Source organism: Oryctolagus cuniculus, chromosome 9 (genome assembly GCF_964237555.1).
Source record: "Oryctolagus cuniculus chromosome 9, mOryCun1.1, whole genome shotgun sequence".
NCBI classification, from domain to species: domain Eukaryota; kingdom Metazoa; phylum Chordata; class Mammalia; order Lagomorpha; family Leporidae; genus Oryctolagus; species Oryctolagus cuniculus.
The window spans coordinates 106,304,407-106,329,625 of NC_091440.1; the positions used below are offsets into that span (position 1 = coordinate 106,304,407).

At 53.8% G+C, this 25,219-nt stretch overlaps 1 protein-coding gene across 3 annotated transcripts in view; it reads right to left on the reverse strand.

Annotated features, from left to right (window-relative positions):
* TEAD4 (TEA domain transcription factor 4) overlaps positions 1–25,219 on the reverse strand; it is an 88,749-nt gene that overhangs the window by 19,669 nt on the left and 43,861 nt on the right. For all 3 annotated transcript variants that reach the window (XM_070049368.1, XM_051850233.2, XM_051850232.2), the window contains exons 5-11: positions 21,032–21,160; positions 19,575–19,618; positions 19,055–19,110; positions 16,782–16,921; positions 15,605–15,778; positions 3,094–3,234; positions 2–154 (exon numbers count right to left, since the gene is read on the reverse strand). In XM_070049368.1, the coding sequence (XP_069905469.1) occupies positions 2–154; positions 3,094–3,234; positions 15,605–15,778; positions 16,782–16,921; positions 19,055–19,110; positions 19,575–19,618; positions 21,032–21,160 (837 nt within the window). The remainder of the gene's footprint in view (position 1; positions 155–3,093; positions 3,235–15,604; positions 15,779–16,781; positions 16,922–19,054; positions 19,111–19,574; positions 19,619–21,031; positions 21,161–25,219) is intronic.

A 25,219-nucleotide genomic window follows, 5' to 3' on the forward strand; every position in this document is an offset into this window, starting at 1 on the left:
CCTGCAGGATGGTGAAGTTCTCCAGCACGCTGTTCATCATGTGCTTCTCGGGCAGGTGCTTCAGCTTGTGGATGAAGTTGATCATGTACTCGCAGAGCGGCGAGCGGTGGATGCGGTACGAGTAGTGGCCGTTCTCATAGCGAGCGTACTCTGTCTGCAGGGGCCAGGGCGACAGCAGGGCCTCAGGACCCCTTCCCCTCCCACCCAGCTCTGCTGGCAAGCTCCACAACTGGTCACGGCTGAGTGGGAAGAAAGGGCAGGAGGCCTGGAGGCCCTCGAGCACACAACCGCCTCCTCAGGTTGGCGTACGCTAACCCATTAGGCTCCTCTCCTCTGCAGTGACAGGCAGACACCTGGGCCTGGAGGAGGCCTGAGAGGGACCCGGACTGGCAGCGGTAGACGGGATGGGACAGACATCTTGCAGTCCTGGCTGCACGCTAGGATAACACATGGGATTCTCGTGGCCTCTGGTAGGAATCACACAAAGCCACACACACACACACACACACACACACACACGCGCGCGCGCATGCGCGCACTGGTGACATCTGAGCCTGACTGGTGGACCATATCACTGTCAACGTCCTGGCTGTCAATATTAGACTCTAGTTACAGGAGATTATGACTGCATGAGGATCCACAAGGATCTCAAAGATTTGGGGGCCGGCATTGTGGTACAGCAGGCTGCTGTCTGCAACAAGGGCATCCCATGTGGATGCCAGTTGGAGTCCTGGCAGTACCACTTCTGATGCAGCTCCCTGCTAATGCATCTGGGAAAGCAGTGGGAGATGGCCCAACTACTTGCGCCACTGCACCCACACAGGAGGCCTGGGTGAAGCTCCTAGCTTTGGATCGGCCTGGCCTCAGCTGCTATAGCCATTTGGGATGTGAACCAACAGATCAAAGAACTCTGTCTGTCCCGCCCTCTCTCTCTGTATCTCTGCCTTTCAAATAAAGAAAAGAAACCTTAAATAAAAATGCAAAAGTTTAAGGAAGGGCACTTCAAAACATGTGTGAAAAAAATGAATAGTTTATGTTGTGGGGTCAGTACTGTGGTGTAGCAGGTTAAGCTGCTGGCTACAGTGCTGACACCCGCATCCTATATGGGCACTGGTGCATGTGCTGGCTACCCTACTTCTGATTCAGTGTCCTGCTAATGGATTGGGAAAAGCAAAGGAAGATGGACCAAGTATCTGGGCTCCTGGCTTTGGCCTGGCGCAGCACTAGCTGTTGCAGCCATCTGGGGAGTGAACCAGCAAATGGAAGATCAATCTCTCTCTGCCTCTCTGTAAGTCTTTCAAAATAAGAAAGAACATTATTTTTTTAAATGTTTATATTGGAATGTATACATAGGTTTTCCAAAATATGCAATTTCAATGAATTTTTGAAGTGCTCTTCTAAGTTGAGGTTTTTTTAAAATTGCTATCGTCCTCCGGTGCCGCGGCTCACTAGGCTAATCCTCTGCCTTGAGGCGCCGGCACACCAGGTTCTAGTCCCGGTCGGGGCACCGGATTCTGTACCGGTTGCCCCTCTTCCAGGCCAGCTCTCTGCTGTGGCCAGGGAGTGCAGTGAAGGATGGCCCAAGTGCTTGGGCCCTGCACCCCATGGGAGACCAGGAGAAGCACCTGGCTCCTGCCATCGGATCAGCGCGGTGCGCTGGCCGCAGCGTGCCAGCCGCGGCGGCCATTGGAGGGTGAACCAACGGCAAAAGGAAGACCTTTCTCTCTGTCTCTCTCTCTCTCACTGTCCACTCTGCCTGTCAAAAAATAAAAATAAAAAAATAAATTGCTATTGTCAGGGCCAGCGTTGTGGCATAGCAGGTAAAGCTGCCACCTGCAGTGCCGGCATCCCATATGGGTGCTGGTTCGAGTCCCAGCTGCTCCACTTCCAATCCAGCTCTCTACTAGGGTGTGGGAAAGCAGTGGAAGGTGGCCCAGGTCTTTGGGCCCCTGCACCCATGTGGGAGACCCGGAGGAAACTCCTGGCTCCTGACTTCGGATTGGCATAGCTCTAGGTGTTGTGGCCAATTGGGGAGTGAATCAACAAATGGAAGACCCCCCCCCCCCACGTAACTCTTACTTTCAAATAAATAAAATCTTTAATAAAAAATCGCTATCGTCAGCTTCTACCGACAATATGGAGAAGCCGTATGGAGATGGAGGTAAGTGGGGTTTGGGCACTGGTGGGGAGACTAAGGCCTGGCCAGGGTCAGATCCTTGAGGAAAGGGGGTATTTCTTCCTAGAACCGATCCCAGAACTAGGCTGGCATCTGGTTGTGCCTGACAGAGGGCAGGTTAGCAGTAACTGACAGTCTATACCAGCAAGAAGGCTTCCCTCCACTCAGCGGAGAAGGAGCGGCCAGGATGAAGAGCGGCCTGAAACAGGGGCAAGGCGGGTGCGCAGGGTCTCAGGTGGCACGGGGCTGGAGGCCTATGTCAGCAAGGACAACCTGCCCCTAGCTTAGAGCTAGGAGAATTTAATCCCACCTCTCCCCACCCCAGCCCCAAACATAAACCAGGAAGCAAGGGCTGGGATTCAAACCCTGGGCCACCTAAGCTCACACATTTGCTGCTCCTCTGCACTGCCCAAGGTCAGGGGGTGGGGGAGACACGGAACCACTGGCCTGAATCTCCCATCACTTCACTGGAGCAGTGGCTCCAAGGTACCCACAAAGTCATACAGCAGGGAGGTGAACGGTTCCCAGCATCCATGGAGTAAGAAGTGAGCCAAAGACAGATGCCCTGGAGACCCCCTCCACGCCTGACTCTGCCCCCTGGCTAGCAGTGTGACAGTGGGGAAGGCCTCTCCTCTTTCGGGGTGTACAACCCCAGAGCCCCGCCTATGCTGGGGCTCTGCTCCGGCAGGTGATGAGGGGTGCCTGGAAGAATGTGTTTGGAAGACATATCCAGCCCAGTGCGAGGTGGCAGGCAACAAAGAGCCTGTGAGATGCTCCTGAACCCACAGAGGGGGAAGCCACAGCGGGGTCACCTGGGGTAGGGCCATTCCAAGGAGCACTCCAGCCAAGGTGGCCGCAGGGGCCTGCTGCACCGCCCACCCCGCCCCTCCCCCAAGGCTGGGCAGGCGGTCTCCTACCTCAACCTTCTCCACCACCTGCTTGCCGAAGGAGCAGACCTTGGTGGAGCAGGTGATGATCATGTTCTCAGGACTCTCGTATTGGCTGGAGACTCCGTAGAAGGAGCTGCCTTCATCCTCGATGTTGGTGTTGAGGTCTGCCTGGAAGAAGACATGGGGAAGCCAAGGAAGAGGTCAGACAGGACAGCAGGGGCCCTGGCAAGAGGGACTGGGGTCTGGGAGACCTCCAGGTCATGGTGCAAGTTTGTGGGCTGTGAAGAAGTCAGGAGTGCTTTGAAAGGACTTAGAAAACCAGTAGGGGCCAGCGCTGTGGCATACTGGGTAAAGCAGCTGCCTGCAGTGCCAGCACCCCATATAGGCGCTGGTTCTAGTTCCGGCTGCTTCACTTCCAATCCAACTCTCTGCTATGGTCTGGGAAAGCAGTAGAAGATGCCCAAGTCCTTGGGCTCCTGCACCCGCATGGGAGATCGAGAAGAAACTCCTGGCTCCTGGTTTCAGATTGGTGCAGCTCTAGCCATTGCGGCCATCTGGGGAGTGAACCAGTGGATTGAAGACCTCTCTTTCTCTCTCTGCAACTCTGCCTTTCAAATAAATAAATAAATAGATCTTAAAAAAAAAAAAAAAAAGCAGTAGGCATTAGAAAGTATCTTCTCTAAATCAACAACAGGAGGCACTGCGCACTTGCTCCCCATGTAGGACCTCTGTCCTTAATGTGTTTGTACTATGAGAATGAACGGTAAAACTAGTCTTCAAACAGTACTTTATACTTTGTGTTAGGTGCAAACTGTTGAAATCTTTACTCACTATAGAGATGCTCTTCTGTATATAAAGTCAATTAAAAACAAATCTAATGAAGAATGGGATGGGAGAGGGAGTAGGAGGTGGGACAGGAATGGGGGGGAAGAACAGCTATATTCCAAAAGCTGTACCTATGAAATTTATATATTTATTAAATAAAAACTTTTCTAAAAATTAAAAAAAAGAGAAAGCATCCTCCCTTCCCCACATGGAGGCCTGGTATAAAACCATATGGATGGGCCGGCACTGCAGCTCACTTGGCTAATCCTCCCCCTGCGGTACCAGCACACTGGGTTCTAGCCCCTGTCGGGGTGCCAGATTCTGTCCCGGTTGCCCCTCTTCCAGGCCAGCTCTCTGCTGTGGCCCGGGAAGGCAGTGGAGGATGGCCCAAGTGCTTCCCTGCACCCACATGGGAGAGCAGAAAAAGGCACCTGGCTCCTGGCTTTGGATCGGCGCAGTGCGTGGCGGCCATTTGGGGGGTGAACCAATGGAAAAAGGAAGACCTTTCTCTCTGTCTCTCTCTCTCTCATTGTTTAACTCTACTTGTCCAAAAAAAAACAACAAAAAAACAAAAAAACAAAAAAACAAAAAACAAAAAACAACACAACCATGTGGAGGCTTGATAGTGTTGCCCAAACCATACAAAAAGGGAACCCTGTTGGGCTGGCGCTCTGGCGTAGCGGGTAAAGCTGCCGCCTGCAGTGCCAGCACTCCATATGGGTGCTGGTTCAAGTCCCAGCTGCTCCACTTCCAATCCAGCTCTCTGCTATGGCCTGGGAAAGCAGTAGAAGATGGCCCAAGTCCTTGGGCCCCTGCACCCGCATGAGAGACCCGAAGAAGCTCTTGGCTCCTGGCTTCGGATTGGCACAGCTCCAGCCATTGAGGTCATCTGGGGAGTAAACCAGCAGATGGAAGACCTCTCTCTCTCTCTGCCTCTCCTTCACTCTCTGTGTAACTCTGATTTTCAAATAAAATAAATCTTAAAAAAAAGAGAGAGAGAGAGAATCCTGCTGCCTGCTCAGACACCAACCCACCAGTAGGTGGGGTACTCTGTCTCCAGGATTTCATGTTTTATATTCCAAGAGTCTCTTGTTAGCCCAGCACATTAGCTAGAAGGCCGTTTGGAAGTGGAGCACCTGGGACTCAAGCTAACAGCGGTTAACCCAAGCAGGTGTTTAACCCACTGTGCAACAATGCTGGCACCTTAGCAATTTTTTTTACAGTAATTTATTTGAGAGACACACAGAGAGTCCCCATCCACTGGTTTACTCTCCAAATGCCTGTGAGGGAGGGCTGGGAACTGAATCCAAGTCTCTCAGGTAGGTGGCAGGGACCCAAGTACCTGAGCCATCACCATTGCTTCCCAGGGTCCACACGGGCAAGACATCTAAGTCGGCAGCTGGAGCTGGGAATCAAACCCAGGCGCTCCAATGTGGGATGCGGGCGTGGTAACCACCAGGCTAGCCTGCTCTCACCCTGATCTTTTATTTCTGTCTCAGCCCCCAGATCGATAGCTCCCACTGCAGCTTTCACTCTAACTGCTGACAAGCCACAGACTCCAAGTCCATGGCTCCAACCCCGACGTCTGTCTCAACCCAGCAGAGGGAAGATGAGCCAGCCTGGTGCCCTGGGAACTCGGAGGCAGAGGTTGTATTTCTGAAGCCCAGGCCACATAGGGATCCCCAGAAGTCAGGCCCTACATGGATTCACCCCTTCTGAGCCAGGAAAACCCCCCGGCCTGTTACAAAAAGGCTTCTTCTTAGGGGAAGGAGGCCTCTCCCCAGCACAGACAAGTGCAGCCCACACACGTGGAGGATCTCCAGCCCCTGACTCTGGTTCTGACACCACACTTGTGCTCAGAGGTACTGCGATCCCAGAACTCCAGGACAGACAGGCACCGGGCAGTTCTAGTACTGGGCACAAGGGGGCGCTCAGCTATTTTCTCTGTAGGAAAGCCTTCCAAGAGCCAGACCTGTGTTTACTACTGCGGATGACTACAGACACGCCGGGTTTGTAACTAAAGCAGGTTACGCCACAGAATGGCATATGGCACGGTGAGCTCTGCTCTGGCTTTGAGGCAGCCGCCAGGAGGAAAGAAGGAAAAGAATGACAGCTGCATTCACACCATTGCTCAGCCTCTGAAATATGCAGCATTGTGTATGAAACACCCTCTGCTCCCCACCTCCTCCGCGCAGGCCGGGGCCCGACTCTAACCCCACTTGTGACAGGGCACCCCTGGGTCCCGGCTGAGTGTGTCAGAACCAACCGTAGCTGCGACTGGCCCCAGGCCTTACAGATGAAATAGGAGGACCCTTCAGAAAGTCCGTGGGGGCTGGGCATTCGGCCTGGTGGCCAAGATGCTGTTTAGGATGCTCATGTCCCTGGGTCCGACTCCCACATCAAGAGGCCAGCTTCCTGCTAACTCTGGGAGGCAGAGCTGATGGCTCAGCACTTGGGGCCCAGCCATCGTGTGGGAGACCTGGACTGCGTCCCCAGCGCCACGCTTTGGCCTGGCTCAGCCCTCGTTGTTGCTGGGTAGAACCCACAGATGGGAATTCTCTAATGAATTTTAAAATTTCTCTAAAGAAATTTTTAAAAAGATTTATTTATTTAAAAGGCGGAGTGTGACAGGGAGAGATCTTCCATCTGCTTGATCACTCTCCAAATGGCCGCCACTGCTAGGGCTGGGCCAGGCTGCAGCCAGGAGCCTGGAACGCTGTCATGGTCTCAGGTGGGTGGCAGGAGCCCAAGCACTGGGCCCATCTTTCACTGCCTTTCCAGACGTATGAGCGGGGAGCTGGATGGGAGGCAGAGCAGCCGGGTCTTGAACTGGCGCTCCGATACAGGAAGCTGGTGTCACAACCATGGCAGCTGTGGCACCGAGTCACAACACCATCCCTTAATAAATTTTTTAAAAATTTTAAGTTTCTGGAGGGGCCAGCGTTGTGGTATAACAGGTTGAGGCAGTACCTGCAACATCTACATCCCATATGGGCACTGATTTGAGTTCTAACTGCTTCACTTCCAATCCAGCTCCCTGCTAATGACCTGGGAAAAGCAGCAGAAGATGTCCCAAGTGCGTGGGCCCCTGCACCCACGTGAGAGACAGAGAAGAAGCTCCTGGCTCCTGGCTTCGGATCGGCGCAGCTCCGGCCGTTGTGGCCATCTGGGGAGTGAACCAGCAGATGGAAGTCCTCTCTCTCTGTCTCTACCTCTCCCTGTAACTCTGTCTTTTAAATAAATAAAATAAATCTTAAAAAAAAAAAAAAAGACAAATACTACTGAAAAAAAAAACAGAATAAAAACAAGAACTAAGCTCTCGGCAGCGCCACATACTGGGGCCACGTAGCATTTAATAAATGCTACATGAGGCTATTCAACCTCTTGCCTCTGGGTGGCGCCAGGTGAGCGGAGCAAGCACCCCTGGTCAAAACCGAGGAACCTACTCACCCAGGGAGTCTTCACATCCCAGCCCCGCCCCCAGCTCCAATAACACTCAGGGACTTCATCATCACCTCTCCCAGTCACTGGGCCCTCCCAGCCACTCAGTCACTGTTTATCCAGCCCCAGCCCAGCCCTGCTAGGGGCAGTGGGGGCCCAAAGAGGTTGAGGCTGACACTGTTTCTGCTCTCAAGGAATTTATAAATGGGAGGGCAAGTACCAAGGAGCTGGTGGCCCAGCGGGGAAGCAGGGGAGGGGCAGGCAGGAAGGGGGGGATGAGAGAGGGAGAGGGAGGAGGGACAGAGGGTCAAAGCCGGCACCAGAACCTACCTCAGGCAGTGCTGCATCTACCTAGGAGTGGCTGGCCTGACACCCACCCAAAGCACCTCATGTCCCCGGGGCTGGATCCTACTTGCAACCCCATCACGGCTCTGGTGCCACCCTTCAGGCCTCTCCTGTCCACCCTGTATCCCCTGCCCCCTCCAAGCACCTCCTCCAAACAGGCTTAGCTCTGACTTTCCCAGCCCAGGGAAAGAGGAAGCCCCTGCCCCCCACTGCCTGCCCTCTGAATGCCCCTTGCTCCCCCCCTCCACCCTATTCATAGCTGTGCATGCGGGTGGGCAGCTCACAGGCTGTGCCTAGAACAGGTGTGGGGGATCTGGTGACTGACAGCTGAGACCGGCTGTGGGGACCCGGAGGGGCTCAGATTCATTGTCATGTGCTGGTGTGTGCCTGGGAGAAATGTCAGGACCCAAAAGGGAACAGCAGGCCGGGATGGGAGGAGGGCCTGGGCACGACCCCGCCCGGCGGCTCAGCTCAGCCTCTGCTCGGCGTTGTCAGCACCCAGACTGGGGCTGGTGTCCGAGGGTCCCCTTCCCACGGGGACAGAGGCGGCCTCTGCCTCGCAGGCCCTGAGAAACTTGTCCAGGCAGGGCCCTTCCTGCATGCATGCAGTCACCGTTCCCAGCGGAAAGCTTGTCCGGCAGCCCTGAGTCAACCCCCCCAGCAAGAAGAGTAGGAGGGAGGCACGGAGGGTGGGCCGGTGACAACGACGTCACCATCGTCCTCCTCCTCCTCTCTCCTCTGCCCTCGGATCAGCCCTCCAGCGCCTGGGGGGGGCTGGGGCTGAGAAAACAGCCAGGCAGGAAAAGCACCATTTCCTGGCCCAAACAGCTTTCCTTCCTAGTTGTGTGTGGCCAAGTTCACACCAGCTAATGGCAGGGAAAGGAGGGACAGGGCCGGGGGCAGATGCCTGCCGAGCCACCCAGTCTCAAGGCTGGCACAGGTGCATATTTGATCCCGTCACATCTGTCCCCCTCAGGAGCCTCTGCTTTTCCTCCCGATGCAGGAGGATGGACGGGATGGCTGCCAACACGTCCTGGTCTCTGATCTTCACCTGTCCTCAGCCTGCCTGAACTACCGGCTCTCAGGGCTCACGAGAGGAGGGCGGAGCTGCCCCTGCACTGCCAGACCAAAGCCACGGCCCCTTGCACGCCCGCAAGACCAAGCTGCTGACATTTCAGACAGAAACAGAGACGCGGAGCAGATGTACGTGCTCAAGACCAGCTCTCAGGGGGCAGAACCGAGACTGGAGTTTGCACGTCCCGGCTGCGACAGCGCAGGCTGACTGCTGCCCGCCTCGCCCTGCCTTGCCGCACTTGCTGACGGCCGGCCATACTCCCCTGTAGACGGTTCTTGCTCCAGGATCCCGAGATCTGCTGTGGATTCTGACCTCAGGATGCAAGCTCCAGGGAGGGCCAGGTGGGCTGTGTGCACAGGTACACGGCTGAACACAAAGTCCATTCGTGGAAGCTGCCCGCTCCGTCTGCCCCCACACGCCTTTTCCTTCTCTTCCCCCTTTCCTTCTCTCTTCCAGGCTCCCCTAAGCATCAGAGGGGAGAGGACAGGTGGAGAAGAACAAGCCCCTTCCTCCTTTCCACCTGCCAACCTCATCCCAAGGTTGGACAATGCCCCCATTTTCTAGAAGGAAACGCTGGGGTCCAGAAAATGCAAGAAGCCCAGCTGTGCCGCCTGACTCATCTGAGCCACTCCCTGCTGTTCACACACGACAGGAGCCCACGCAGAGCTTCCTCCAACAGGAGCCTGCAGGGCAGCACCCAGGCACTCTGCGAGGAGGAGCGGTTCTGAGCACACGCTCTGGGCCCAGGTGCTGGCTCTGGTACTGCTCCCCTTCAGCAATGCTGTTGAATCTGCCTGTGCCTTGGCTTCCCCTCTGCAGATGCCCTGATCCAGCTCCCAGCAGGCACCTGTATTACAGGGAAGACCGCAGGAAAGAGGCTCACGCAAGCCAGGCCCTTGCTTACTCCACGCCTCGGAGGGCCGGAGGGTAGGCTGGTTCTTATTTGGAAGGTGTCTAAGAGAATACAGAATATTCCTAACAACCAAAATAAGGCAGGAGTACTGAGAAGAGCCCCAGAGAGGTCAGCTCCCCCTGCAGGGTGGCCTTACACAAACACTGCCTGCCACTGCCAACTGGTCCTCCTTCTGAGCAAGGTGGCTGGGCCAGAGCTAGGAAGAGCTGCCAATCAGCTCTCCCAGGTGCTTCTGCTGAGTGCAGGTAGAGGCTTGGCAGGTGGGGGAGGGAGACTCCAAAGAGGCACAGCCTTCTCCAAAGGAGAGCTCCGGAGCCTCCGTAGATGCAGAACAGGAACGGGGAGCTGCCGCTGCCGCTGCCGCTGCCACTGTCTGTCCCCAGCAGAATCTTGGTTCCAGCCCCCATGTCCAGGGCGGGTAGGGAGAGGGGAGAAGAAAAGCGGAAGTCAGACAGCTTAAGTGCTTCCTGGAAAAACGCAGGCCAGCATCCTGTCTTATCCATCGCATCCTGACGCCAAGCGCCTGGCTGGGGTCCGAAGGAAGCTGCCCTCTCTGCTGGCCTGGATTCCAGTACAGGGGGCTTCTCTTGTGTCCAGGCTGGAAGCCCGACGCACCCAGCTCAGCACAACGCTGGCCAAGCTGGCCCTGCCCGAAATCCTCCAGTGACTTCTCATCACCTAAAGGGAAGGTCTGACAAATGTGGCATAAAGGCGCTAGCTACTCCACAGCAGACACTACCAGAAAAATCTAGATCCTTCCATAAACCCAGTATGCCCAACAATGAATTCCAATCCATTGGAGGGGACTCAAGTTAAGCATGTTTTTCCTGGACTTTGGGTTAAAGATGAGGGGTGGTGTCTCTACCTTTCAGACAAGTAAATACATAGATATACAAATCTACTTTAAAAAATGGAGGACATGGCCAGACTCCTAACCCCTTTCCCAATCCCACTCCCAGAATGCTTGTGGCCAAGTATATTCCTGTCAGGGAATTTAAAGGAGTACTCTTCAGAAACTCTGGACCTCCGTGAAAAAACAAAGGGCTAGGAAACATACTGACAGCAGGTGCTTTCCCCAGTAGCACAGCGGGGTCCACATCCCACTGCTGCTGGACAGAGCCCGACGACATGAGAAGTCCCAGCTGGCACCAGGAGCGCTCAGCCAACACCACACAAGGACAATGGCACAAAGAACAGGAGACAAGTATTCACCAAGATGAGGGGCTGGTGCTGTGGTAAAGTGGGGTACACTACCGCCTGTGATGCCAGCATCCCATATGAGCGCAGTTTTCAGTCCCACTTAGGAAAGCAGCAGAAGATAGTCCACGTACTCGGACTCCTGCTGCCCGTGTGGGAGACCTGGATGGAGTTCCAGGCTCCTGGCTTCCACTTGCCCAGCCCTGACTGTAGCAGTGACTGAGGAGCGAGCCAGTGGATGGAAGATCTCTCTCTTTCCTTCTCCCTCTTTCTGTAACTCTGCCTTCCAAATGAAAACTCTCCAACTTAGAAGAGACCAAAACACAAGAAAATGATTAAAAGGAAACGGGCCAGTGTTATGACGCAGTGGGTTAAGCCCCCACTGGAGATGCCAGCATCCAATATTGAAATGCCAGTTGAATTACTCTGTTTCCAATCCAGCTTCCTGCTAATACATTGGGAAGGTGGTAGGTGATGGCCTAAGTGCTTAGGACCCTGCTACCCAAGTGAGAGACCCAGATGGAATTCCTGGCTCCTGGCTTTGGCCTGGCCCAGACCTGGTTATTGTGTCTATTTGTGGAGTGAACCAGCAGATCAAAGATCTTTCTCTCTCTCTCTCTCTCTCTCTCTCTCTCTCTGCCTCTGCCTTTCTGTAACTCTGGCTTTCAAATAAATAAATATATCTTTTAAAAAATCAAATACAAACAAATAGAAAAAAAGTCCTTCTCAAAATTAAATTTTCAACAGAAGGTAAGCCAGAGATGCTGCCATACTCCATTAATCTAACCACTTATTTATTTAATTATTCATCTGAAAGGCACAGCAACATAGAGAGAGAGATAAAGAGAAGTCTTCCATCTACTGGTTCAACTCCCCAGATGGCTATAATAACCAATTCTGGGCCTGATTGACGCCATGAGCCAGAACTCCAGTTGGGTCTGCCATCTGGATGGCTGGGACCCAAATAGCAAAGTCATCATCTGCTGCCTCCCAGGGTGCACATTAGTAGGAAGCTGCATCAGAAGCAGGCTCGAATCCAGGCACTCTGATACGGGATATGAGCATCCCATGCGGTGGCTTCATCTACTGCAACACAACACCCACCCCCATTAATCTAATCTTAGTTAACTACGAGAAGCACCATTTTACTGCTAAGAAAGAAAAAACATGCCATTAACTGGACTGATGTGCTTACAGTAGAAAGACTCATCCAGTTTCTTCTACAGTATTAGAACCCTGACTTTATTCAGTGACAACATCATTTCCCAGGCTCCTTTGCTAGATGCAACCATACAACAGGTCAAGTGTTCTGTGGGTCCTTCCACAGCCCCATGGAGGGGAGTTAAGTTGGTTCTTTTTTTTTGGTTTTTATTAGATGTTTGTAATATGGACGTGGTGGCTACCATGCCAGCAGTCCCAGCCTCGGGGACAGAAACCATACACTGAAGATGGCAGATGGAGTCAGGTCCCTGGTGATTTCGTGGAGACACTGGCCCAGCCCATTCTACCTCCAGACCTCCTTCACACTGACTGACAACTTGAGTTTTATGTAACACGTGCTCACATATCTTAGCTAATTCAGAAGGGTTAGAAGATACAGTTAAGGAAATCTCTAGGACAATAGGTCATGCAAATGAACTGGAAAATAAAGGCAGGTGGCAGGAACCTAAGCATTTGGGCCATGATCTGCTGCCTCCCAGGCACATTAACAGGAAGTTGGATGGGAAGTAGAGTAGTCAAGACTCCAATTTGAGATGCAGAGGTCTGGCAGCTCAACCTGCTGTGCCCCAGTGACTGCCCAATCACGGTGATTCCTTTTTTTTTCAATTTATCTGACAGGCAGGCAGGCAGAGAGAGAGAGAAACTGCTCTAGTTCCCTGGGTCACTACCCAAATGGCACCTGATGGGGTGTCAAAAGCTGGGAGCCAGGAAGTCAGCCCAGTTTTCCCACGTGGGAGGCAGGAATCCAGCTACCTGAGCCATCATCTGCTGCCTCCCAGGGTCTGCATTAGCAGGAAGCTAGAGTCAGTGGTGCAGTCAAGAATGAAACGTGGGGTAGAGGCACCTTAACCAACTCAACTGCTAAGCCAAACCCTGGCCTCTACATGGTGATACTGATGGAGAAAATTTGTACATTTTAAAGAATAGGTGTGTTTTCTCTAGAAGTTTAAGAATAGCTTTTTATTTAAACACTAGCAAGGTAAAATAGCTTTTATTTGCAGGAAAAAAAAAAGTTGTACAAGTAACAACATGGAGTCATTAACCAACTTCCTGGGTTTTTGGTGATCAAACTACATTAGCAGGGCTGGTGCTGTGGCATAGCAGGCTAAGCCTCCACCTGCGGTGCCAGCAACCCAGATGGGCTCCAGTTCATGTCCAGGTTGCTCCTTTTCCAATCCAGCTCTCTGCTTACAGCCTGGGAAAGCAGTGGGGAATGGCTCAAGTGCTTGGGCTCCTGTACCCATGTGGGAAACCCAGAAGAAACTCTGGATTCCTGGCTTCGGGTCAGCCCAGCTCCAGCCGTTGTGGCCATTTGGGGAGTCAACTAGCACTCTCTGTCTGTGACTCCATCTCTCAAATTAATAAATAAAATCTTTTAAAAAACCACAAACCTACATTGACAAAAAAGGCAAACAGGGGTGGGTGTCCGGAGCAGCAGTTAGGACACCATACGGGACACCAGTATCCTACACTGGAGTGTTTTGAGTTCAAGTCCTGGCTCCACTCCCAAATCTAGCTTCTTCCCAGTGCATACCCTGGGAAGCAGCAAATGATGGCTCAAGCTGTAGGATCCCTGCCACTGATATGGAAGTTCTGCCTTGAGTTCCCAGCTTCTGGCTTTAGCTTGGCCCACCGCCAGCTGTTAAGGACATTTGGTAAGTAAATCAGGGATTAGGAGACCTCTCTATCTCTCTGCTTTTCAAATAAATCAATGTATAATTTTAAAATTTAAATGTTATATTGCTTTTACTAAACTATATACAACTTATTGGCTAGGATTATACTGATGAGAAGATAAGTGGTGTAACACAGCTTACTTTTTTCTACCATAATGAAATAAAAATCTTATATCCCAGTCATGACACCAAGATACAACCAAATAAGCATATTATTTAGAACTAAGCTAACACTGCCTCTGGGGCTTGGGGCTTGGGACTTGGGCACGAGGAGGAACAGCATAAGAATCTGATACTTCCCCTTATGAGCCCCTTGGTATTCATTAACAATATAGTTATGAGCTTGCATTGATTTAAACGGAAGCTTAAGTAAAAGGAAATATTCCCTACTTTGCATCCCAGCTTAGATTAAAACCCAGGCTGTAACTCACCTTTGCAGCTTTGTTTTCTCCGGTTCCCTCTCATACACCTTTTCCTACAAGGTTCCCACCCTCCGGAGCCCACTCCCCTCCGCCTTCACCATCACACACGTTCCCGCAGGCTATGTAACAGCCTGCCTGACCTCAACACCCATGAGCATCTCAACCCTGCTCAGACAACAAGCTGTCTTGCAGAGTGCAAAAACCAAGCACCTTCAAGACAGGGCACCTGGGTCTCAGCCCCAATAGTGGTCTCTTCCATGACAGTGACCCCGGGTTTAGCTGCACAAGGGCCGGGCTGGGCTTCCTGGGCAGGGGCCGGCAAGCCGCCTGGAATTAGGTGTCGACTTGTGTGTCAGGGTATTTCTAGAAAAGCCAAGCCTTCAGATTATCAAGGTGGCCTGGGAACAAACAAGGCTAAGAATCTCCTAGCAAGGCGTATTAGAAGGAGTCATTGGCTCCCCTGGGTGTCAACAGAACCAAAAAAGGGAGCAGGAAGAGGAATGTGGGCGGGGCCCCAGCCTGGCTGGAAAGCACTTAGGATATTCAAAGCCTCAATCACACAGCCTGAAGGATTTCCTGCCTTCCTTGCTGCTGGCCTGGTTTGCACTGGTCTGACCCTGTCCCGGGCAGTTACTATGTCTCGTGGTCTCAGAGGAGAGTTTATTTTTATTTGATTTTATTTACTTATTTATTTCAGAGGCAGAGACAAAAAAAAGAGAGAGCCCATACTGACTGCTTCATTCCCCGATTGCCCACAACACCTGGGGTTCAGCTAAGACGGAAGCTGGTGGCCTGGAAACTCAAACCAGACCTCTCAGGAGGGTAGCAGGGATCCAATTACATCAGCCCTCACTGGCCTTCCGGGTCTGCATTAGCAGGAAGCTGGAGCCAGGTGTCCAGCCCTGATGTAAAACTGCAGTGTCTTAATTGAGTTTGCCATGGTGGGGCTCTAACCACATAGCAGCTGTCCAGGGTTCAGATGCAGAGAGCGGCAGAGACCAGGACTACAGGCTAAGCAGGTTGAGAAGCGGGTTGGTGTTTCTTTGGGGATGCCTGGCCCTGCAGTAGTGTTAGCCAGGCAACCTGTCCTAACCTCATACTTCCCTTGTCCAGGTTCTGTCCGGCCCAACATGCCTTGGAGATGAGCTTTTCAGGACCAGCTGCGTAGCTGCAGGCCTTGGAACAGGGCTGCTAGGGGCAGCTGCCACAAGTTGTTCTTCACCTATCTGCTTGGTATCTCCTCCTTAAGGCTCCACTCCTGCCTATGCTTGACAACATCACTCCCTGGCAGAAAAGGGCCACCTCCCAGGAGCCCAGCGGTTCCCACCACCGAGGGCCATCGTGTGCTTGCTCCTCCCCTGCTCCTGTCCTGCCTGCCCTCCCAGCCATGGTGTAGGAAGGAAGACGCTATCCAGGGGCTTACCCAGAACTTCACAAGGAAGAAGGCATTGGAGGGTCCCCGTTCAAAGAGCTCCTTGAGGCCTCCCTTCTTTTCTGGGAATTTGTCATAGATCTGGCGTATGTCCACGGCTTCGAGGTAGGGGTCACTGTAGCTCGGGCTTGACTGGCCGATGTGTACGAACAGGTGCTTGTTGTACTGTGGAGAGGAGAGAGGACTGAGGGAGACGAGGGAAGCCGCGGGGCAGACACAGAAGGACTGTTGGCTCTGGTGCTCACCCGCCACATGGCTGCAGCAAGTTCCTCTGCTTCCCAGGCCTCGGTTTCCCCACTGATGAAACACAGACAGTAAAGGTCTTGGTTTTGTTTTGCTGAGTCAGAGCCTGTTTGGTTAATGGGCTCCTCAGCTGAAATACACGTTTGAGGATGGCCATTTAGCGTGGGCATTAAGCTACCACTTGGCACACCCATGTGCCATACTGGACTGCCTGGGCTCAGGGCCCAGCTCTGCTTCTAATCCAGCTTCCTGCTGAAGCACACCCTAGCAGACAGCAAGAGATTATGTTCCTGTAACCCATGTGGGGAGACCTGGATCAAGTTCCTGGCTCTTAGCTTCAGTTTGGCCCAGCCTTGGCTGTTGGGGCATTTGGGAAGTGAATCAGCAGGTGGAAGATCTCTCTCTCTCTCTCTCTCTCTCTCCCTTTCAAAAAATAAACCAACAACAGTTTTAAAAAAAATTTTTTTAAAGGCCCAAGTGCATTGGTCTCTGCCCACCAGCCTCTTCCTGGTGCTACTCTGACCTTGGCAGGTGATGCTGGTCACCCAGGTCAGAAGACACTGAGGGGACACGCTGGGGGACAGGGCTGCTCCCTGCTGCTGGCACAGAGGATGCAGACCAGACACAGGAGGCTCCTTGGCTTTCTATCTGCCCCTCGAGAGTAGAGAAAGGATGGGCCAGGCTGCAGGGGCTGGGACGGTGCCCCTGCGCTGAGAGCAGGCTGGGCTGGGAGGGAGGGAGGGGCACATGAGCAGAGCAGAGGGAGAGCAAAGTAGAGGAAGGAAGGGTCCATAGGTTTGGGACAGAGCAGGGAACCAAAGCCCCGAAGTGGACTGGGGCAGAAGAACAGACAAGAGAGAGAGAGCTGAGTAGGAGGTGCAGGAGCAGGGGCCTCCAGGGATGAGGAGAGGGAGTGGGGACCTACCGTGTCCGGGTCTTGCTGCTGCTCCAGGAAGGCTGAGAATTCCAACATCCACAGCTTGGAGCTGGCCACACTGCGGCCCTGCCATGGGGGTGCTGGAGGCGCTGAGGGCGACGGGGTGGGTCCTGCAGGAGACTCGAACCCTGCATACAGAGGGAGGGGCACATGGAACCTGTCTCCAGGCACCCTCCCTGCTGTCCCGCTCTGTGCTGACCCAGGTCTCCCCTGTCCCCGGGAGGACTGCTGGCTGGGGGACTTCCTGTCCTGGGCAGGGTGGTAGAAGGGATGCCAGGCAGGGAGGGGCTGGGCTGATGCAACTCAGGCCTCTGCACAGAATCACACTCCAGGGAGACTGGATCTGGGCATGGGGACAGCAACTTGGTCAGGTCCTGCCCTTCTGAGCTGCTTGTGGTCCAATCAGGGAAAGAACCAGAAGAGCCAGCTATGGCAATAAGGCATCAACCCCAGGACAGTAGCAGGTGTCCTGTATGGTTCACAGCCGTGTCTCCAGCACCAAAACAGACTCTGGCACAGAACAGCCTTTCACACAGGGTTGCGATCAGATCAATGGATGGGTGATGAGTGTGATACAGATCGGTAAGGTATGCACTCAGCACCAAAGGAGCTCCCAGTCCACCAGGAGGGCAGGCACAGGTGCCCAGGACAGGCTCTCTGAAGAGCTTGTAAGAAGCTGTGACAGGTGGGAAGCATTAGATGAAGACTGGGAAAGGGCACTGCAAGCAGAGGAAAGAGCAGAGGCAAGCTTGTGGGGCTGGGGAACAGCTGGAAACCCAGTACCTCGTAGGCCTGGAGAGAAGAGCAGATTTGGGCCAATGGCAGGAAACAAGGCTGAAGAGACAGCCATGGGTGGTGGCCAGCAGGGCAGACTTTACCCTGAGACTCTGGGAAGGTCAAGGTCTAAGCAGGGCAGAGAAAGGATCAGCTCTGCACCCAGGTTTAGGCAGCTCAGGAGCAAGGTCCTTGTGGGTTTCCAAAAGTGAAGCAGTGCCGAGGAGTGGTAAGGAGAGGACGAGGGAAAGACGTGAAGGGAAGTGACAGAGGCCTGTGAGGGATCCCAGTTTCCCCCAGGAGTCAGGTGAACAGCAGTGCCCTGTGCAGAGGTAGAGAGCTCAAGAGCTTGTAGGGGAGACGGAGAAGGGCTGGGTGGACAGCCTTGAGTCACAGCAGCTGGTGCTTAGTGCATCTGCCGAGTCACTCAGCCATACATTGGTTCAGCCACTGCTTACCAAGGAATCGCTGTGTATCATGCGTGACAGGTGAGGCACAGAGACACAGAGACAAGTAATCACATCATGAGCAGAAAGTGTGTGCACAGGGTGCAGGTGGACAGGTGGACAGGTGGCAGGCAGCCAACAGGAACTGCAGCCCAGAGGCAGGGCAGCGAGTGGCATACAGATTGGAGGGAGAGAGAGAAAGCTGGTGCAACTGCACAAGTCCTACTGCAGAGTTTAGATTGAACCCTGAAGGTACCACAAAAGCATCCTCAGTCGGAAGTGACAAGGTGAGATGGACACTTTGGAGAATCACATGACGATGAGAGAATCAGAGAGCCAGGAAGAGGCTGCTGCCACCACCCAGGCAAGAATCAGGAGGGCCTGGTGCAGGAGTGCACAGGAAGAGGTCAAGAGGGATGAGGCAGTGGGGTGGACAGGACCTGACTTAGTGACTTGCTTCCACGAAAGGAAGCGGCAGCCAGGGACCTAAGTGGGTAGAAGGGCTGTGGGGCCCAGGGATGGAATGTCAGCAAATCCAAGAAAGGGTCAGGTCACCTGAGCAACGGGATGAGGGGCCCTGCAGCTGGCCAGCTGGTCCACTCTGCAGAGCTCACTCAGCTCATTGGCCTCAGTCATGCTCCAGCCCCCTCCTCCCACTCCTCCCTGCCAAGGGTTTCCTCAGTTAGGAAGGGGCCCCAGGTCAGGAAGCTGGGCACTCTGGGGCCACCCATTTCAGGAGAGTGACAGTATCGCTATGAGGGAGGCCACCCCAGGAGCTGAGGTACATAGGCAGACTATAGGTCAGCAGTCAAGGGGGACCACTGCCCCAGGACACAGGCACAGCCCACCCCTGAGCACCACCAGGGAAGACAGCACTCTGGGGAAGTGTGCATGCTAGGGGCAAAGAATGGGGTGTCCTAGAGACTGAGAGATCTGGCCTGAGCACACGACAAGGCGACATCTAAGAGGGACACGCAGGTGTCCAGTCTGGAACCCAGGGACAGGAGCCACAGCGGTGCAATTCACGCATTGCCAACCCACCTGGCAGAGGCAGCGGAGGCTGGACAGAGTAGGGCTGTTGAGAGAAAGGTTTCACACTGCAAGAAAGAGGAGGAAGTGTCAGTCTTGGCCAGCCCTCCACCCAGAGTCTCGGGCAGGCCCTGGTGGTCCGGTCGTCAGTGGCCTTGCTGGGCTTTGGCCTCCCACGCCCTCCCGGTCAATGTCCTGATCCACAGAAGCAGTGCATCTGTTGGGAAAGCCACCCCTCCTGCCTTCCCTCCCTCCGGGGCCAGCCACAGGCCTGATTCCTGACCTCCTTCCCTGCCTGCACCCTGGACAGCCTGAGGTTTTAGCAAACGCCACCCTGGGGTGTGGGCTTCGCAGCTCAGCCACATGGTGCCCGAAAGCAGGAGGGCCGGTGTCTGGGCTCTTTGCTCTCTGGAAAGGCTGACCCCAGATGGTGGCCCCACCCCACCCAGGGGGCCCAAGCTCCAGTTCACAAGTTTCTGGGTTCAAGTTCAGTTCAGGGAGCAACTGCTAGCAGACAGCAGGCAATACTCACTCATGGGACGTTCCGGCTTGGCCTGGCAAAGCTCCCTGCCAAAACTGGAGGATAAAAAGCGCAGAGTCAGCACAGGCCTGTACGCACACGGGAGCCACGGCAGAGACACAGAGCAGGGACCTGGGCTGGGAGCGAGGCTGTGTATCTGAACCAGCAGGGGGTTAGGGAGGGAAGTAGATGCTCTTGGTCTAGCTGGTTAATGCTAACAGGCTCAAGCAGACACCCCAAACATGTTTTGGGGGACTCCAGGCTCTGGAAGGCTCCCTGGGAAGAACAGCAGGGTTGGGGACCCAGGGACAGGTGCATGCTGTGTCACTAGGTTTACAGCACACAGCAGCACTCAAGGCTGTGTCAACTCTCAGTATCAAGGCTCCCAAACTCACTCATCCGCAGAACCACCGTGCACTCATCTATTTAAAGTGCTGGTGGACTGGTGCTCTCTGCGGTGCACTTGCAGCAGTGTGGGAACAGAGGCCCAAGGAGCACAGGATCTGTTCCCCACAGACCTGGACCAGTGCCGCTGGCACGGCTCATTTGAAGACCCACTTAGCCCCTGTGGCCAAGGCAGCCCTGTGAGGATATAGCCCTGGGAAGGAGGCACGATTCTGGGCTACTCAAAGCATGGCATCGGGTGCCTGCTTCCCATATCAAAGTGCCTGGGCCCCAGCTCTCTACTTCCCTCCCGCTTCCTGCTAATGCACACACTGGAAGGCAGCAGGCAACGGCTCAAGTACTTAGATCCCTGCCACCATGCGGGAGATCTGGATTGAGTTTCAAGGCTCCTGGCTTCAGCCTGGTTCAGCCCTGGCTGTTGTGAGCATCTGGGGAATGAACCAGCAGATGGAAAACCTCTCTGGCTTGTCTCTCTCCTCCTGTCTCTGTGCCTTTCAAATAAGATGAAATTTTTTTAAAAAATGCTTTTTTCAGAAAAAGAAAAATAATGCTACTTAAAAAAAAAAAGAAAGTTCAGTTAACATGGTTATGGCAAAGAGGCCAGTCCTTAGACTGAGAAATTTAAAATCTCAGCAAGCCTGTCCCTAGACATCAACTCTCCACCTCGAAGGAGAGCAGGGTGAGTCCCTGAGTGGGGGTGGGGTGGGGACACAGCCATGTGGCAGTGTGCTACTCAGGGATGCACTGGCACTATGCCGACTCTTGACTCCAGCCCCTGGACTTCGACTTTGTCATCTGTAAAAACAGAGCTACTGGTTGGTTGGTCAGCTAATGGAGGTGGCTTCTTAGCCCTGCTACGTCACTGCTAAGACCCTAAGAAGACGGTTCCAAGATTGGTGACTCAGGATGGCCTCTGGGTCCTCGTGCCCTCCTTCCCAGGCTCTCCTGGCCCAAGAGGATTCAATCAAGAGAAATGAGGCGGCCGACACTTCCGGCTCTGCAAAGAGGGAAGAGGGAGAAGAACCGGTCTGGTGTGGCCCCTGGCTCTGAGCAGCCCCACTTACCCCTGAGACTGCTGGGTAGCCCGGGCCCCGGGCGAGGGCCACTTTACTGTGGAAGGCCGTGGCCGAGATGATCTGGGCGGACGACATGGCAGCCATGCTCTGCAGGGCCTTGTCCTTAGCTGCCTGATCCTGGGAAGACATTGGAAGGGAGGACCTCAGCAGGGGTCGCTCATCAGGCCGAGGTGGGGCAGGGCCCAGCCTTAGGGGTCCAGGGCTCAAGTCTGGGAAGTGCCATTCAGTTGCTTTGACACTGAGCAAGTCACTTGGTATCCCTGATCCGTTTCCTCATCTGTCAAAGAGGTCCAGTACTTGCCCTGCCTACTTCACCAGACCTTAAAGTAACTCTGAAGATGAGACCGAATCTTTCATGTAGACCACTGGGACCCCCCAGGAACAGGGGTCTTTGCCTGCTCACCCCTGTGCCACAGGTGCCGAGCTCAGCACCCGGCCCATGACAGATGGTGCAGGGAGAGCTGCCGGATGTATCGAGGGTACAAGAGGAACCACCCCTGACCACACGGGTGGCCTGGAGGGAAACGACTGTCTCCTGCAGTCATACCAGCCTCAATCCTGACCTACAGGTGTCCCCTGCAATGTGGGCAGCATGCGACTTGGTTACCTTGCAAGCGTCAGAATGGAAACATCTACTGTCTGCCCTCCTTGGGTGCCCAGCCCTGAACTAACAAGTCCCTGGGAAGGTCATTTGCACTGGGTAACAACAGGCTTTTTGTTTCCTGGAGTGAGCCAGGGGTTCCCACCTTGTGCTGGCCAGCCCCAAAAGTCTTCACAACTCAGGAGACAACATTCTCCATTTCAAAAAGCCTAATGGGAATTACAGCTCTATCCAAAATAAAACCACACAGACTGGAACAGCAAGTACGTATGTACAGCTTTATGGGGACTAAATGGTTTGATTATGTCAACTTAGAAGCTCTGATTAGAAATCCTCTATGATGAGTTTTTTAATGGGGAAAAGAATGAATCATCATTTAATACTTAACAACAGAGGTAAGCATATGGCCCAGTGGTTAAAATGTCACATCCCATATGAGAGTGCCTGGGTTTGATACCTGCCTCTGTTCCCAATGCCTGTCCCTGCTGGTGCAGACCTGGAAGGCAGTGGTGATGGGTCAAGTAGATGGGTCTCTGTCACCCATGTGGGAGACACACATGGAGTTCCTGGCTCCTGGCTTTGGCCCTGGCTCAGATGAGGTTTATTTGGGGAATAAATCAGTAGATGAGTGCATATGTTCTCTTTCTCTATATGTCCCTGACTCTCAAATAATAAAACAGAGGGAGAGGGGTGGGTATTTTCTTTTTTTTCTTTTTTTTTTTTTTTTTTTACAGGCAGAGTGGACAGTGAGAGAGAGAGACAGAGAGAAAGGTCTTCCTTTGCCGTTGGTTCACCCTCCAATGGCTGCCGCGGCTGGCGCGCTATGGCCGGCACACTGCGCTGATCCGATGGCAGGAGCCAGGTACTTATCCTGGTCTCCCATGGGGTACAGGGCCCAAGCACTTGGGCCATCCTCCACTGCACTCCTGGGCCACAGCAGAGAGCTGGCCTGGAAGAGGGGCAACCGGGACAGAATCCGGCGCCCTGACCGGGACTAGAACCCGGTGTGCCGGCACGGCAAGGCGGAGGATTAGCCTAGTGAGCTGAGGCGCCGGCCGAGGAGTCGGTATTTTATGCAATAGTTAAAACGTGACTTGGGACACCCACAGAATATATCAGAGTGCCCATGTCCAAGTCCTGGCTCTACTCCTAACTCCAGCTTCCTGCTAATGTGCAGTGTGGGAGGCAGCAGGTGATGGCTCAAGTACTCGAGTCCCTGCCACTCACATGGGAGACCTGCACTGAGCTTCCAGCTCCTGTGCATTAGGGGAGTGACCCAGCATATGGAAGCTCTGTCTCTATGCCTCTCAAATGAAGTAATGAGCAGTATTTTTTAAAAAGAGGGAGAAAAATGTTACAGGGAACTGATTTAAAGAAATGAGTAACAACTGGGTAGACACTGATTTGCCTTGAGTGATACAGAAATTGGGAGGCACTGGCCATGGCAGGAGTGCTGGAGCAGGTGCAAAGGACAACTTCCCTTGGTCCACACACTCAGGAGTCCAGGTGCCCAGCCAGGGATCGATGTGTGCCTGTGGAGCAGAGTGCAACAGGCACTCCCACCCGGCCTCTTGGGTGGCTCGTGTGGCACGAGACAGCCTATGGAAGGGTTTCATGAGCACTGTGACTCCCGTAGGGATGGAGCACCAATTTTAAGATGACTCAGTGCAATGTAGGCATGGAAAGCCAAGACACTGTGGCAAAAAAATGTCCTACATGAAGGATCTCTGTGAATGAGACCCAGTGTAAAGAAGGGGCCATCAAAGAAGGATGCACTTTTCTCTGAAGGGAGGAGAGAACTTCCACTTTGCTTAATGCCTTCTCAAATATTGACAGAGTTTGTGTTCACAAAAGGCTTCCATAGCCTTGGCAGCTCATGGCAAGAGCCTTGGGTGATCACTGAGGTCATAAATAAGAGTGTTAATTGTTAAATCAACAACAGAAGTCACTGTGCACTTACTCCCCATGTAGGACCTCTGTCTTTAATAAGTTGTACTATGAGAATTAACTGCAAAACTTGCTCTCAAACAGTACTTTTTTTTTTTTTTTTTTTTTTTTTGACAGGCAGAGTGGACAGTGAGAGAGAGAGAGACAGAGAGAAAGGTCTTCCTTTGCCGTTGGTTCACCCTCCAATGGCTGCCGCAGTTGGCACGCTGCGGCCGGCGCACTGCACTGATCCGATGGCAGGAGCCAGGTACTTCTGGTCTCCCATGGGGTACAGGGCCCAAGTAGTTGGGTCATCCTCCACTGCACTCCCTGGCCACAGCAGAGAGCTGGCCTGGAAGAGGGGCAACCGGGACAGAATCCGGCGCCCCGACCGGGACTAGAACCCAGTGTGCCGGCGCCACAAGGCAGAGGATTAGCCTAGTGAGCCGTGGCACCGGCCCCTCAAACAGTACTTTTTAACATTGTATTTGTGTGTGTGTGTGTGTGCGCATGCACACACTGTTGAAATCTTTACTTAGTATAGAGTTGGTCTTCTGTATATAAAGTTAATTAAAAATGAATCTAAAGAAGAATGGGATGGGAGTGAGAGGACAGTGGGTATGGAGGAGGGGGGAGAATCACTATATTCCCAAAGTTGTACCTATGAAAATTGTATTCATTAAATAAAAGCTTAAAAAAAAAATAGGGGTGACTCAGTGATGAGGGCTAACAGTGATGGCCCTGCCAGCCTGTCCAGGTATGGGGTTGGAAACTTAACCCCAGCCCTGTGTTGACGGTACTTGGAGGGGGCCTGTGCGGGGGTGGTTAGGGTCAGACAAGGAGGTCACGATGGGACCCCACAGACGAAGAGCTCATGTTGGGACCCCATGACGGCACAAGCAAGCCTGCTCTGTCTCACCACGTGGTGCCCTCCACTATGTTACGCAGCAAGAAGATGCTACCAGAAGCCAGCGCCGTTCTCCCAGGCTTCCCAGCCCCCAGAACCGCCAGGCTAATAAACCCTTCTTTATAATTCACCCAGTCTCTGGTATTTTGTCATAGTGACAGGCAACAGACGGAGACGTCCAGACTGGCCAGAGGAGCCTCACACACCAAGAGAGGGGGGAGAGGTGAGGGGATCTGACAGCTCCTGCTCACACAACAGGGTCAGCCCTGTTTAGACAAAGCAGGGAAGTAGATGAGGCATGTCCCCGGCCCCTCCCCACTCTCCCACCACCCCCTGGGCCTGGCTCTGACAGGCAGAGGGAGCTAGCAAGGAGGTGCGCTCCTCCCCAGCGCAAGGACAGCCTGCCGGCCTCTGTGACCAACAACCTCTTCACGAGGCCGGAGAGCTCCATCCGCTCGGTGCCAGCAGCCCTCGGCCCTTCCCGGACTCCCAATCTAAACAAACGACTGTGGCTCAGGAAGCCACGGCCTTGGCGGGTGGGGCCGGAGTCAGGAGGAAGTGGCAGTGACATCAGGGGCAGCGGAGCCAGGGAGTCGCCAAATTCTGGAGCTGGGCCGCTGTGGGGGAGGGGGCCACGGACGGGACCTTACCAAACCCTGCCACTTTACAGATGAGGAAACCGAACGGCGCTCAAGGAGCGCCCAGGGTCAGTCACCAGGGCAGGGCCAGGGCTGGATCCTGG